General features: G+C 38.6%; 1 protein-coding gene across 2 annotated transcripts in view; it reads right to left on the minus strand.

Moving 5' to 3' along the window:
- Positions 1-15,372, minus strand: part of USP37 (ubiquitin specific peptidase 37) — a 35,313-nt gene that overhangs the window by 17,092 nt on the left and 2,849 nt on the right. For both annotated transcript variants that reach the window (XM_040561087.1, XM_040561086.1), the window contains exons 3-15: positions 13,607-13,778; positions 12,954-13,054; positions 11,530-11,711; positions 11,306-11,380; positions 10,631-10,728; positions 8,937-9,021; positions 7,887-8,048; positions 7,280-7,411; positions 4,981-5,104; positions 4,522-4,727; positions 3,330-3,447; positions 1,960-2,039; positions 1,176-1,340 (exon numbers count right to left, since the gene is read on the minus strand). In XM_040561087.1, coding sequence (XP_040417021.1) covers positions 1,176-1,340; positions 1,960-2,039; positions 3,330-3,447; positions 4,522-4,727; positions 4,981-5,104; positions 7,280-7,411; positions 7,887-8,048; positions 8,937-9,021; positions 10,631-10,728; positions 11,306-11,380; positions 11,530-11,711; positions 12,954-13,054; positions 13,607-13,778 — 1,700 coding nt within the window. The remainder of the gene's footprint in view (positions 1-1,175; positions 1,341-1,959; positions 2,040-3,329; positions 3,448-4,521; positions 4,728-4,980; positions 5,105-7,279; positions 7,412-7,886; positions 8,049-8,936; positions 9,022-10,630; positions 10,729-11,305; positions 11,381-11,529; positions 11,712-12,953; positions 13,055-13,606; positions 13,779-15,372) is intronic.

A 15,372-nucleotide genomic window follows, 5' to 3' on the forward strand; every position in this document is an offset into this window, starting at 1 on the left:
ACTAGAGTTCCTGCTCTCAAAACACAGTCTCCTGTTGCTGTCTGGATCAGCCGGTTTTCTGGCATGTCCCATGCCTCTATTTCTCCTTCCTTACCTAAATCCTTCTAAACAAACCTCCTGGTCTCCTTGATCCTTTCACAGGCTCCTCAAAGCCCATCACTATCACACATCTACCAGATAGCTGCCAATGCAGAAATCTTTTTCAATCTTCCCCCTCAAACCAGGGCTGCTTCTCTCCATCTTACTCACCCTTTCACTTTCTGGTAAATCAGAATGGTTTCAATGACTAAAAAAAAAAGTCACTGAAAAGCTACTTTAAATATATCTTAAAGTATGTCTGCATTGGTAAGCTGACGCTGTTCATTATGTTTAAGAGGTAAAGATTTTTATTGTTACAGCAAACTCTTGGAAAACTGCCACATAAATCTCAAACTCCACTAAACATTCGGCACAAGAAACATGCTGGCCGTACCGCTGAACATATACAACAGATGTATCCTATCTCACTACAGTTACTGCGGTTATGTCAGTAGGCAGGGACCACAAGAGACCTAAGGGTATCTTTTTCTTATTCTTCCTATGTGACAACTGGCCCAGTTTAATCTCTGTGTCTCGGGACAAGCAGCTGTACAGAAATAACTGTCACAGGGAAAAGGAGAGAGTATTTTCAGCCTGTGAAGCGTTCAAATACTATAGTGGCACAGTAAAGACAATGAAAAATGAATGACAGTACAAGATGTGCAAGTGGAAATTAGCAGAAAAAGAGATGATGCTGTTATCTCCTAAGCAGAGGTAAGCGTGCTGTGAACAAAAGGTAATCTAGATTTTGGACTGGGAGGCAAAAATTATAGGAATTACTGACAAAAGTTCTTCTAAAAAGGATAGAAATCTATTTTCAAAAACATTGAAGAATTCTATCTTACCAAATATTCCCTGGATTACATCCCACCAAGTCTTTGTACTGCTTCTATCATGCTTCCTCGCCATGAGAACATGCCGTGTTCTCACGATCACATTACAAATTAGCACAGTGCACTAAAAAGGCTAGATTAGATATCTTCCACCTGAAACCAATAGATTTCCTAATCCAGACATCATCCAGAGAAGATCTGACAATGCCTACCTCATTGAATGCACTTAACAGGGCACAGGTCAATCACGAGCCGTACACTTACATTGCAGAATGGGCGCTCCACCCCAGCGTCAGCGGCAGCCTCGTGCTTTCTGTGCAGTGCGAAAGCAGGGTTAAGTATCTTGGAATAACCACCTGCTGCCCAACTTTGTGGTTGAGAGACAAGGCTACATTGAAGCTGTATCGTTTCAGATGGAGAATCAGGACCCTGAAAGAGGAGAAAGAAATACAAATGGCAAGGTTAATCTCAAGACAGAAGATGGAAAACAAAACAAATCCAAGAATAATCCCTACCACCAAACACTTCTACTCCAAGTCATGACCTAAACCCCAACACGAGGTCAGAAACTCCTGAGCATGCCATTAACTCTCAAAGTGTTTCCATTCTTCCTTGAACCACTGTGCTTACTGAGAGAAAACGGGGATCAACGCAGGAAGAAGTGACCAAAGCAAAACCTTCTAATATAACTTCTGGTAGGAATGTCTCCAACTCAGTCTTGCCCACCAGGTCAACTGAGCACAGAATATCAAGCTTACAAAATATATTTACTGTTCTCACGCCTCCAAAATTCCAATAAAAGCAGGAAGGGAAAACTCAGGTCTCCTTGTGCAGTGACAGGGAGGAAGAAGTGTTGCTGAGGGTGCTCAGCACACAGAAGCTTTTCAGAGGGAAACTGAAGAACAGCACGAAGAAACTACTGCCTGCACGTGCATCTTTCTCACGTGCTGACCACCACACACGGTGTCCCATACATTATTCCAGCTTTAATCTGAGGGGTTTTTGCAACACGTTTCCAGGAAAGAGAGGAACAGATGTCAACAGTTACCTGGGAAGCCTATTGAACTTGTGTGTGACAACAGCTGACTTCCCATTGCACTTCTCACAGGAATACTCAATTTCCTCTGCCTGTGTAAGAACAGAAAAATGAGTAGTGGAAGAAAAGATGCATCAAAAAGATCTCAACAGAAAGGACTTTGCTTTCAGCTGTCATAGAAGCTCTTCAAGACAGCAGCCACACTAAAAATTATATTCACCTTCGACATGATCTAACAAGAGGGCATCCAATAGGAGCACAGGTAATAATACCATTTGACAATATATCCACTGATACAGGAGGAATGGGGAGGAATATTTTTCCCACAAATCTATTGCACAGACCACTGAAATAGCCACAGTTGAGACAAACTAGCCTTTAGAGAGAGAAGATAATCTTGCAAGGCTTGCTGTTTTCTCTAACATATACAGCTGTTTTTTTTTTTTTCCAATCGCTTTTGGTTGATGATAATTTACCATCAAGCTCTCTCTCTTGTTTAAAACCTCAGCTTTGTTCCTGAAAAGCTATCCTCATCTAACCTTGTCAGAGATGTGCTGCAGCTGAGTAGATGAACAGACACAAAAAGGAGAACTATCACTGACGCTGATGTTACATGACTTAGCCATCAAACATTTTTACAGAAGTTTTCTGTGCGAAGATGAATGACGCAACAATAATCTTAATAATCTTTTTGGGTTTTGTTTTTTTGATTTTTTTTTTTTTTAAATCATAAGCGTAAGACCTCCACTAGCTGTTAGAAAAATAAGCACATCAATTATTCAAACTGTCAAAAACACCATCGGTAAATGGGACTAGGAGAAAAAACACAGGCCTCCCTCCCTCAAGATACGATAAAGCACAATGCAATCACATAGGTAAGGCTCATTTTTAGCTTTCAGAAACCTTGTCTTGCAAGTCTACTTACAAGATGAGCATGCATATATTAAAATAATAGTTTTGTTTGTTTTAATAGATCTGTGCAATGATATTCTTCCATGCCAATTTAGATCGGTGCACAAACTGTTGAAGCATCCTAGCCCAGAAGAGGAAGCAGCAATTTCTGAGTGATTACTTCAATCTGACAATCTCCCTTCTTTTGTTTGTTTTCATTTGTGCCTCAACACTTCCAGCACATAACATGGAAATTCACTTATTTCACAGCAACGTTATAAAAATTAGTTAAGTTCTGCACAGCATTTTACCATAAGAACTCCTGTATAATCTTAATGTCCCAACCTCAAAAGAGCGCAAAATTATTTATTTCATGTATCTTCAATCACTGTCATAGAAACTAATAACCAGCTATGCAATCAAAATTTCCATACGGTACAGAATCTGCACATATACCACAGTGAATTTAAAAAAATATATGAACTATGTACCCGAAAAAAGAGGTCAAGGGAATCCTGGATTGATCGAGATGGAAGCAATTTCTTTCTTCGAGGAAGGTCAATGGAGAGGTCATTAAACTGTTCTCGTTTGGTGACTGTTTCACCACACCTAAAAAAGAAACATGCTCATGTAAGTGATGAAAAATAAACTTGAAATTAATGACAACGTATATGTTTTTAGGCTAAAGTAACTTCCCAGTAAATATATGCATCTCTCTCAACCTATTTTTACCCATATTAAAATGAAAGTGTTTGATGCTTATGACAAAGCTGAGTTTTGGGATTTCACTTTGATGTTTTAGAAACTGAAACTTCTGTGTAGGAGAAAGAACAAAAAAACTTGGTCTGTGAAAACTGCTTTGGAGAGCCCAAGTGATCAAGTATACAACAAACCAAAGTGACTGCCATGTAGCTGAACAGGTAGTCTCCCTTCAACTTTCTTAGGAGAAAAAAGAGTCAGCCCAGCCCCAGAAGAATGGAAAGCCCCAAAATACTTTGTAACTCTTTCAAAACAAAATAGTAGAATCTATGTGTGTAAAACAAGACCCTATTTATTTATTTATTTTTAAAGATCCTATAGTCTCTTGTCTTCAGTAATTATTATCTGCATGTAATTTACTTTTACTTATTTTAGGGAACTGATGCACTACACCCTGAAAGTAATATTCCCAAGTATCTGTGTTAATGAAAATTCTGTGGAATACAAGCATCCAGTATGTGAATCTCCTGCACAGGTCACAAACAACAAATGGCAAGAGATACCGGTTTATAACTGCAATAACCTACAGAGACCAAAGAAAACACCATTCCTTGGAAGCCTTTAGAAAGAACAAGAAAAATACAGCTTCCCATTTTCTAGGAGGAGACATTGCTTGGCTGGAACCCTCTTCTTCCTATTCTCATACAAGCCGTAGACAAAAAAGAAAAGCACAGCAGCTTTCCAATGGATATGTAACAAAGCACTAAATGGTAACAGACTATTTAAAGAAGGACTGCAAGAGCAGACAGCGTGATGTGAGGTTTACGTTATTTCTAGACCACAGAATATTTTCTAAATATCTAGCTCTGGAAAAAAACATACTACTACTTAGTTCTAGTTATAGTCTGCAGATAAAATCCTAGAAAATGCAAACTCTTCCCAATCATTTAAATAAGTATGAGAAAGGTTCTGAAGCGTACTTACATTTTACATATGATAGAATGCTGAACCTCAAACTCTAAGTTACTGATAACCGGACAAGTATAAACTTTGGTGGCTGAGAGGTCATCAGAAGCCCGTCCAGGTGAGCTGTCATCATTAGGGACTGGCTCGCTCTTCCAAGTTTTGTTTAATTTTTCCATGTCCTCCTTCAGCTGGTCCAGACACTGGCTCAAGAACTCATGTGCATCCTAGAAACAGGGTATTTTCAACAAATTATTTTCTACAACTCCATTCAGTACCTCTCACACATGCAGATGAGGGAAGTTACATTTCTATCTACTGCATTCAGCAATACTAAGACAGTTCTGCTTTAACAAACAGCAGGCAAAGGTTGTCATTCAATCAAAAGTTCAAGTCACTGTCAAACAGAGATGAAGCCTGACAATGCAGTCCAAACAATGAACAACATACGCAATTCTTTCTAGATGCTACGATACTTACATTCTGCATATACCCAGAAAATCTCTCTGCAGTAGCTGAAATGGCACTTTTCACCTTCTTGAGCAGCTCTTTCTTAACCTCAGGGCTGCAGACATCCTTTTTAGCGAGCAGATGGGCAAAACGCCTGCAGAAGTCAATGCGATGAAACATCGACTGGTTGTCCACGACTTCAGAGAAACGCAATAAAACTCATGATATCTGATTTTAAAAGTTCCTAAAAGCTTTTACCCTGTGATAAGCGGTGCAGGGATTTTGTATGAAAATATTTCAGAAAATGGAAAATAGCCTTTTACATTTCAAGTATTTTGAATTCTAACTTGAGATCACCATTGGCACAGGACCCAAAAAAACAAAAGAATTCCAGAATTTTCTAAGGTAAAGAGAAGAGCCTTATCAAGTTCTATAAACTTACTTCTGCAATATCTTTTACAATGTGATAAAAAGCAATGCTTTTTGAAAACTGAAATACTGATAGGAGATATTAAATCACATGGCACCAAATAAGCAACACATAAATCATTAAATTCAAGTTTTATGGGCAAAGATTTTGTGTGTTTGTTTAAAAGATTTCCACTCTACTCAGCTTAAAGCCATATGTCTTTTGGTAGTGAAACATTATAACAGGGTAGAACAAAAGCTGTAATAAAAAGGGCCATGAGGAGTTCCTTGATTCAAGCTACGCAGTGTAACTGAAAACCATGTTAAAAAGCACTGTTGAAATTGACTTTACCTGCCTCTCAGTTAATGCAATTTAGTTATATTTTTTAACTTTTTTATCTTTTACTTTAACTTTTTTATCTTTTAACTTTTTTTATCTTTTTTAACTGCTTTAACTGTGAAACTGCAGTTTCACAGAAATACACACTGGTACATTCCATATACAACAGTTTATGTCATAGTACATATACTGGAAGATGATGGGAAGATGTTCCATGGTGTTCCATGACAAACCAAAAAATAAGAGAGAAAGACAGACCCGTGCAATGCCCTCCCACTCCAAACCAACACCTAATACTCAGTTACCAAAAGTATCTGATCTGTTCCTTGCAGCTCAACAAGTTTCTACTGTTTTGCTGAGCTACAGGAAAATTCTGTGCTCTTCTGCGCCTCTACAACTGCTAAGGGAGGCGTGTTAGGGAACAGCTTTTTCACCACAAAACAGTCGACAGGGAGTTGTTGTTAAACCAGGTAACATTTACCGTGTTAGATTAAGTGCCCATACCCAAACTAGTAGACACCAAACTAGATACTACCAACTCTGACCTGTTGTACTTGAGCCAGGATCACACATGGCCTTCCATCAGATGTACTCCAGCACTAGCTCTACCCACAGTTTGCCTTTAGGTATATGAGGCACAAACTTCAAAAGTGGTTTTTTTTGTTTTGTTTTTTTTTTGTTTTTTTACAAAATTTAGGAAAAGGACATTTCAAAAAGGTACATGGAACAGCCTCCGATTCCAAGCAGAGGGGGAAGAGTTCAAGAAGATAACAGCAAAAATAGAAATGACCCCAAACAATATAAAGGATGATGAAATGGAAACAGGAATGGTTCTGGTATCCTGAATCTTTTTCGTTTAGTGAAGGAAAAGAAAAGGAGGTACACAAAAGCACATATAATAAAAATCCTGAATGGCAGAGAGCACAGTGCATATGCAAATGGCAGTCTGTCTTTCTGATAGACATACAAAGAATCTGAATGGCAAATGAATTCAAAATTTCAAAGAGAAAAGAGTGCTTTACATATTTCAGAAACCTTTGGAGTTTCTTGACATGAGGTTTGTCTGAACCGAGAGTTCATCTGAATTTAGAAAAAAATTAAATTGGCACAACACATACACTCTCCACAGCTACTAGACAAAGCAGATTTTCCAAAAAAGGCATAAACCCTCATGTAGCAAGTATAGTTAGTGATCAGATTAAACACTAGCTGATAATGTTTCAAGAAGTTATTCTGCATCAACTACAAAGTTTTTTGCACTTCTAAAGCATTTTACTCTACCACTAGATATACAGCAGAACACATGAAGGACTACTCTACATTGCAAATCCTAAAAGCCTACTTCCTATTTCTAAAGTAAAGCTCCAGAATACAGAGGTGTCTAGGATTTATTTTTCTAAGAGCAAAAAAAAAAATGGACTGACAATCCCCTACATTTTATCCAGAGTTTAAGGAAAGCACAATCAGCTCACACATCTACATACACATGCACATTACCCTCTACAAAGGAGCTTCAGTATTGGGAATGCTAGCTTCTCAGTAACAAAAGAGAAAATACCCTTTCCAGAAAGTGAATTTTACCTGATAAGTGCATTGAGTGGAATTTTTTTCCACGGGATACCCTGCTTGAGCAAATCATTAGCAAAAGACTGGATTGAAAACAAGGACTGTAAAATGGCATTCATATAGCAGGTGTTTCCTAAGTTTGAAAACCTGAAAAACAGAAAATTAAACACGGTATGTATGTAAATGTGTAAACGTGCCAGTGTTAAACACGGCACTGCTATCACGTAGGACATTCATCACCCCAGACACTCCCCACGCAGTTTTAATTGGAGCTGTCCTTCTGCCGTTCAGACTAAATTGAAAACATAGGAGGCAGCAACGGTCAGGAAAGCATCCATGAGTTTCTACAATCAAAATATTAAAACGTGTGTGTATATACCCAAGATATAAAAATGAACCATGGAAGCATGTGAAAGGAATGTCAATTACCTGAAATTATCATATATCTAAAATTTTGAGGAAGTCAATTTAAGAATACATATTTTCCAAACTAGGAAATGTGCTCCCTGTCTCAGTGTTCATAGATTTCAGGATTTTTTTTTTCCCATGAAACAATTATAACAAGAATACGCATGTTCTGATGATAAAAGCATGCATGACAGATAAAGAAAATTAAACTTACCCTTGTAATTGTTGTTGAGGATGGGTGGAAAGGGGCACTCGGGGTTTGTTCCACCCTGTGTAATCTTGATTAGATCTCATCTTTTTAACAGAAAGAGGAGCAGGCTGAGAAAGAAATCCCAGGCTCCTTTTGGATGAAGGAGTCTGGCTGGATACACCAGACCTATAAGCATTAAAGAATAAGAAGTGTAAGATTTCTAATGCTCTGCCTTAAATAGCAATAGTTCATGACACTGAAACTGTATCACTACAGATGACAAGGACTGGTAAAGTCACACGAGACAAGTGGCATGTATCATAAAGCCGAAGCGGTATGAAAATGCAAACTTCTGTCTAGAACACTTAAAATACTTTCTTTACATCTACAGGTGTATAACCAGGCCTTTTGTTTTTAAGACATTCTGCCAATTCTCCATGCTGTGTGAAGGAGAGGAAGAATGACAGTGTAGCATGAGATCCTAAGTCATAAGATATGCTTAAAATTCACATCTAGGCTAAAGTCTTCATTTTCAGCCTCACGGTCTTGTAACCTAATCACTCTGGCCCTCAGCCCCTCACATGTAAAGAGTGGATAATGCTTCTTTTCTTCCTTGATCTTGGATCTTACCTGCCTAGGGCAGAGGCTGACAGTCTGATTACACAGCATCTACCACAGAAGAATCCCAGCCTCAGAGGGATTCAGTATTACTAAAATACTGTTAAAATAGTTTCATGCCATTTATCTACTCGGGAAATAAGAAGCAAAGATTCAGTCTCAAGTTCCAGAGTCTGTATGTCATTTGAACCAACTAGAGTTTAGCTATCATCTACATCAGTCACTCACAATGACTATAATCAACTCGAATGAATTTAGAAAATCCATCTACTGCAAGCAGTGCTGGAGTTTGTAGGTGTCAGAGCAATTGTAGCTGCACTGAACGCTTGGATTTTAAGCTATAAGCATTTTATGCATAAAAGCCTTACAGCATGTGATGAATGCACAGGAAACTGAAGAACCTAATTCCTGGGAAAGGACTGTCATTTACAGTTCACACCAGTGAATCAGTCCTACCTGTCCAGGGTGGAACTGCCAGTAGAGTACTCTTTTGGCGAGGACCTACTACCATAAAAGGATGATGACTGCAGTGGTAAAATGCCTTAAAAAACAAAAACGGAGAGGTAGGTCACTTTGTTCCAGGTAACTCAGCTATTTATGCAATACACAAATGGTTTAAAAGTATTTAATAAAAAGGTTTCTGAATCTTCAAATACTATCTTCAAGATTTGTTTGAGATAGTACAAATGCACCTACTTAGAAGTACTAATGCAAATATTAATAATATGTACGTAAAGACACCCTGGAGTTTAAATTGAGTTTAACACCATAATCCCTATCATACCCAAACTGTAACATATAACACTTTAAAATAATTAACTATCATCAGTTACTAACTTTTAAAAGGCCTTAACTATTTGAAAGATAACAATTACCACCTTTTGTTCAAATATATGATACGCAAAACAGAAACCTCACTAATAATTCCCTATACAGTTCTCTCAAAATTCAAAGTAAATATACAGAATTGAAAACAGCTTCTCTTCCTACTTCAAAAGCCACAGTAAATTATTATACACTTGGTGCAAAATACAATTGTTTCATCGTTCTTAAAATCATTGTGTCAGATCCTGAGATTCTAATGCCTCGGATAGTGCTGCATAAAAAACATGCTCTCGAGAGTCAAAAAAAAAAACCCAACATCTATTGAGGTGAATCACAGCATATTTTAGGTTGGATAATAAATGAACATTTACTTCTGTCTAAGCTTGGAATGGTTGAAGCTGTGCAACATTCAAAAATGCAGCCATATAAAGGAAAGGAGGTTCTCAAGACCACTACTTGAACTTCCAGGTATACACTGACAGAGCCTGACTTTGACTTTAAAGAGCAAACCAAATTTTCATTCAGAGATAAACATTGACACTATTTGCTCCTCCTCTAGCAATATATTTGTGCCATCCGAGCTGCAGTAAAAAAAAAAAAAAAAAAAAAAAAAAAAAAAAAAACAAAGAATGCATTCAGCAATGTTCTCCATAAAAGCAAAACCTTCAATACATTCCTCTTTATGGGGAAAGAGGCTCAGTACTAAGAAGTAAAATCAAAGAGCTGTGATCATTACCAGCTTATGTACATTCTGTCCATATTACTATATTGCCTATAAGCCCTTGTCACACATCAGCATCCAACTGAATTCTGGTACAAACAGAACAAAAATCCTGGCCCTATAGAGTTCCCCCTCTAAATTCTGGGGAAGAGGTAGGGAGGTAAAAGCAAACAGTATGCATTTTCAGTACAAAAAAAATCCTACAATTTGTGTGGGCATTAATAGCAAAGAAGAGCTTTAAAGACAAACAAGAAAGAGAGAGTGAGAGGAATCATTAGATAGATGTTCATAGGAATCCCCTCCCAAGAGGAAGGGCGACTTGGAACAAAGTGTGAGGCTGCTTGTTGACAAGCAAACACACTAGCTGGCCTCGGCAGCCAAGTGCAGGGTTCAGGGTCACACTAATCAACAGTGACAGATAAGCCAGGATAGGCTTTGAAAACAAAGGCAAGACGTTAGCATCTCAGATATGGCTCTGTAGGAAGCAAGAAAGTTAGTGGCACAAGAAAAGCAGATTAGGAAAACAACATCTGCAGCAACTTTCTGAGCTAATAGCAACAGAGGAAAAAACAGTTATCATCCGGCTTTACTTTTATTTTTTTACCTGATGTCCTATTTTCCTCTGCTTGCTTCAGATTCAACTGTTTCTCTCTGCTACTGTTTAAGTACTTCCATGCTGGATCACTCAAGGCTTTATTATTCCTGCAGATATACAAGAGTCAAAGTCAGAACTCAGAGAAAATGCAGGATACTCCTGGCTGACAATTTACAACTTATTTTAAAGCATTTATGTCCTGTCACCTTTAATACTTGACTATGGAACAGGTAAAACTTTGCTCACAAATAAGTTCAATCCATTCATTTACACAAGACTTCTAACTTATGATTAAATGTAGATGTGCACACAGACATCATTTTACAAACAACAATTTCCCTTTGTGAATTTTGTCTTGAAAAAACAAAACAAGTGCAAGAAAGAAGCTACCTATCGCTATGTGTGTACAGCATGTGGGACAACCCAGATTAAGCTGATAGAAGGAAGGTGACACAAACTTTGCATGTGCCATCCTCCTGTAAATCAACTGTTATATCAGATTGCATTTCCCTCGTTAACCCTGAATGCAAACCCCACTTCTAGCATTCAGGGTGTTCAGAAGTTGACTAGTGGCTGGCCTGTAACATTGCCATGACAGAAAACAGCCAGGCACTCTTTTCAGAAAAAAATACCTTTACAAACCAACAGAGTTTATATCAGAAACTGGAAACAACAGTTACTTACGTTGAAGAATCATTCTCTTTGGGATAATCTTCACTCATTTCTGAACCAGGAGGTTGTGCTCTTTTCCTCTTTTCGCTAATGACAGAAAATTTTTGAAGTGGTCATTCTTTCAGAAAGGCTAGTAAACAGGCCTCTTCCAACTGCAGAAAACTTCTTAATGCTTTCTACGCGTTTTTCACTTATAAAAGTGAAAATTGTGGAAGATAACAGGATAACACTCTTACCGATTCTCCAGCAAGCCTGTTCTGTGAGGGGTGGATGAGGCAGGAGACGCTGCAACATTCACCCTGTTGCTAGGTGTTCCAGTTCCAGCAGAGTTCTTAACGGGTGCTCTGGCTGGGGTACCCAGCACCTTGCGGAACGGATTTTCATCCTTACTTTCCACGGTCACTCGTTTGGGGGGAGGCTGCAAAACCCAAGTGGAAGGGGACAGGGAGACAATCAAAACAGTGAAAAACACAACCACCACGGGTCTAAACTAGCATTTACACCACTGCTGGAGTTGACACAGCATAATACCCAAAAGCAGAAAAACGTTACTTGTAATAGAATAAGAGTTCAACACTAACTAGAGGTATGCAAACTTTTTACTGTATCAATACAAGCCATAAGCTCGAAACTCTGTCGCAGTAACCAAGTTCCCTTTTCATCTTCCAATGTTAAATCAGTTGGACTTTTGTATTTAAAATCCCTTTTACGTGCTTTCAGGTTAAATCACCCAAGGCACAACTCCTAACCACCCTCTGATCAATTCTGGGTGGTATTAAAGAAAAAAAAAAAAGCCATATTAAAAACCACACAATTAGAACAGTGCCCTGACAGCCTAGGGCCAATGCAATGAAAAGAGCTAATAGCTGGTTGACTAAGGAATGTTGGTCAATTTTAGACTTGAAAACTAAACATGTCTAATCTTACCACTGTATACACAGCTTTCGAGTTTTTACTGCGAGATTGCCTCCAAGCAACATGTAAAATTTGTTTTGGGACAATGTCAAAAATACTTGCCCTCAGGGCTGTAATAAAAATATATTCATAGAGATAACAATGTAAATTAAAGCTGGGAGATACACCATGAAATCTGTCTTATGGAGGCAGAAAAGGAAGAACAAAAGCCTTCTGAAGGAAAACCACTTCCAGGTAAAAGCCTGCAAAATCCACACACAAAAATGAGCACAATGGCACAAATTCAGTAACTCTACTCTGACACGAAAATTCGACCATCAGCTTTTCAATGTATACATGTGGCTGAAGTCTACTAAAGTCATTAAGACCTCTGCTGATCACAACATGTTCAGCTGCTGTGTATTTAAGGTGTTCAGTGCAAACAAGGATATTCAGAAAATCAAGTCTCAGTCATGTGCTTTTCCTCTCTTGCTGCTTTTTGCCTGACTGAAAGCTCAGCACAAAGAACAAACTCGGTCTTTTGCAGGCAGATGCTGAACTTCTGAACGCGTACAGAGGACGAGTCTCCTCACGTGCAGGACGCACTGTTGCCAACCATCCCGTGCATGCCTAGTACAAGCCCTCTGGATTACAAAGACTTTGGATGCAAGACAAGTATTCATAGCGCTTTTACAACATGCAATAAGAGAGAAGGAAATGAAGGAAATAAAATTAGAGAAGAGGAAAAACACGAAGTTTAACAAACCTGATTCTCTATATAAGAGAATTGCCTGTTAGCTTCCTTCTGTGTGGTCCTGCTGCCCAGCACACCTCCAAAGCTGCCAGATCCCTGAGAGGCTTTCCCAGCTGACAGGAAAAGTACACAACGTTTGGTTTGATGGTCATTTAACTGATCGGCATTCCTACATAAGATGTTATTTTACAGTTGATTTTGGAAGAGACACAATAGATTTCTTGCCAACAGACAGTGCAATATTCTGAGTGCACAGACATAAGCAAGTGTTTATGGATATCCCTTACATCGGTCATTTACTTAGTGTGCAGTAAAATTCCTATCTTTAAAAACAAACAAACAAACAACAATCTAAGATGAAAAATAAAAAGGAAAGAGACTATGCAGGTGTGATAAACAGACAAGGTTTTCCAAATATCAACAGGCTTACAACAGAAACAACTCCCGCACGTTTTATCTCTTATTGTTCAGCACAACAAAGGCACATTATAAGAAAAGTACATAACAAAAACTGGGGTTTAAGGACAGCAAGAAGAGTTTACATAAATATAACACGCACAGAAAGCCACACAAGGAGGACAAAGTGGCTAAAGTTGAAAAAAGAAAACACAGCGCTGACCCGCCTCTAAGCTGTTATTAACATGACTTACAACAGTCGCACTTACCAGTGTGAACCCTGTCTTGAAGGACCGCATCCAAATACATCCGCATTTCATTTGCGTCTTTAAACGGTACCTTATCAATCGTCAGGAAGCTGGTATCCTTTAGTGTTAGCATCAGGCAGCACAGTTTTCTACCATTTGGTCGTAAGGTCACAGTTTTAATGTTATGGCTTAGCTGAAAACAAAGACGTGACTATAAACATAAATCCACTTTAAAAAGGCCAAAATACTTACAAATTCAAACAAAACACTTCAAATGGAGAGGGTAAGAGGCACTTACACAGAAATACTTCCCCCAGCTCCGCTCTGAGCAAACATTAAGCCTCGTGGCGTTAATGCAATCAGTGATGCTGGAAGCTGACACAACTGAAAGGACGGTGTCACTACCGCTCGACAGTCCCTGCATTCCCAGGTAAGCTTTCTGAAACTTGCTTTGCTGCCGAGTGACATTTCTGAACTAAGGGAATAAAGAACTTCATACCGTCCCCGTTTAGCTGTCTGAAACTTCTACATCAAGTTTGAAACGTAAATTTTAAGATGGGGAAAGTTTAAAAGATTTGAGATTTAAATGTTACGTACAAACTTCCATTCACTTGGTAATTCTCTCCCAGGGAAGACAGGCTTGACACAGCTTAAAAATTTTTGCTAGGTAGTAGGTCATTAAGAAACATGCTTAGCCTAAACACAACATTATAACGATTAAATGGTGTCTGAAGTTTCAGGGTTATGGTCAAGCACAAGAATAATTTTAATAAGAGCTTGTGCTCCTTAATAATGACTCTGCTACTTTATTATGCAATTACATGATTGCGGCTTCCTGCTAAGTCACCTACACGAAGCAACCGTTCAGTAAAGGCTCTGCTAGCCACACGGGTTGAGGACTCTTAAAGCAGAGGAAGCAAAAGAGTATCTCACATCTGCAGGGTTTGTGGAAGTTTGACACTTTGTTTGTGAGTATATTCCCATTTCCAATTTCCTCGACACTTTTTCACTTACTTACTCACTTTGCTGCAACTTCTTTAGCTTTGCCTAAGGATCAGGCACTAGCTACACAAGGACCTCCACGCCAGGGTATTGCCATACTGCAAGGCTGGAAACCACAGCCAAGGTCATTAGGCACCGCGCAGAGTAAAAGCCTGCCCATCAGATTGGAGTCTTCTCCTAATTTGGCCTGACCTGTGTATTACCACACTACTGATCTAAACGATGCTGTTGATTTAATAGACACCAACACTAATTATAACGTAACACCAAAATTTCACTACACAGTGCTCTATAAGCTGTTTCACCTCCTTCAAATTATACACTTTTTTTTTTTAAATGATTCCTGCACATCATATTCATCAGTAAGATTTCTTTTTTTTTTTTTCCCTACAGATCTTTAGCTTCTTTGAAAGACGATCTAGACATAACAGCAGTCTATGAGAGGCTGGAAAACCACCTCGATCAGAAGCTAAGTGTATATTTTGCAGGGAAACTACATTTCTGTAATAGTTTGTGCTCAATCCCTCTTTTTTTTTTCTTTAATAAAAATTAAAAATGTCCTCAAAAAAAAAATCGAGGAACTGAAAAGTGGGCTCCGAGTTCTCCATCTTCTCTTAAAACACTGAGATAGGTGCAAAAGGCACGCAGACACTTCAGCACCTTCAGTGCAAACCAACATATTTCAATTCACAATGCTAACGTGAGAGGGCTCCAAACTTACTCTCAGTGCACCTGTCCTGATCCAGTCAGGGCTACAGCGTCTTGAGAGGTGGGGGCAAAAGAAA

Source organism: Cygnus olor, chromosome 6 (assembly GCF_009769625.2).
Source record: "Cygnus olor isolate bCygOlo1 chromosome 6, bCygOlo1.pri.v2, whole genome shotgun sequence".
Classification (NCBI taxonomy): domain Eukaryota; kingdom Metazoa; phylum Chordata; class Aves; order Anseriformes; family Anatidae; genus Cygnus; species Cygnus olor.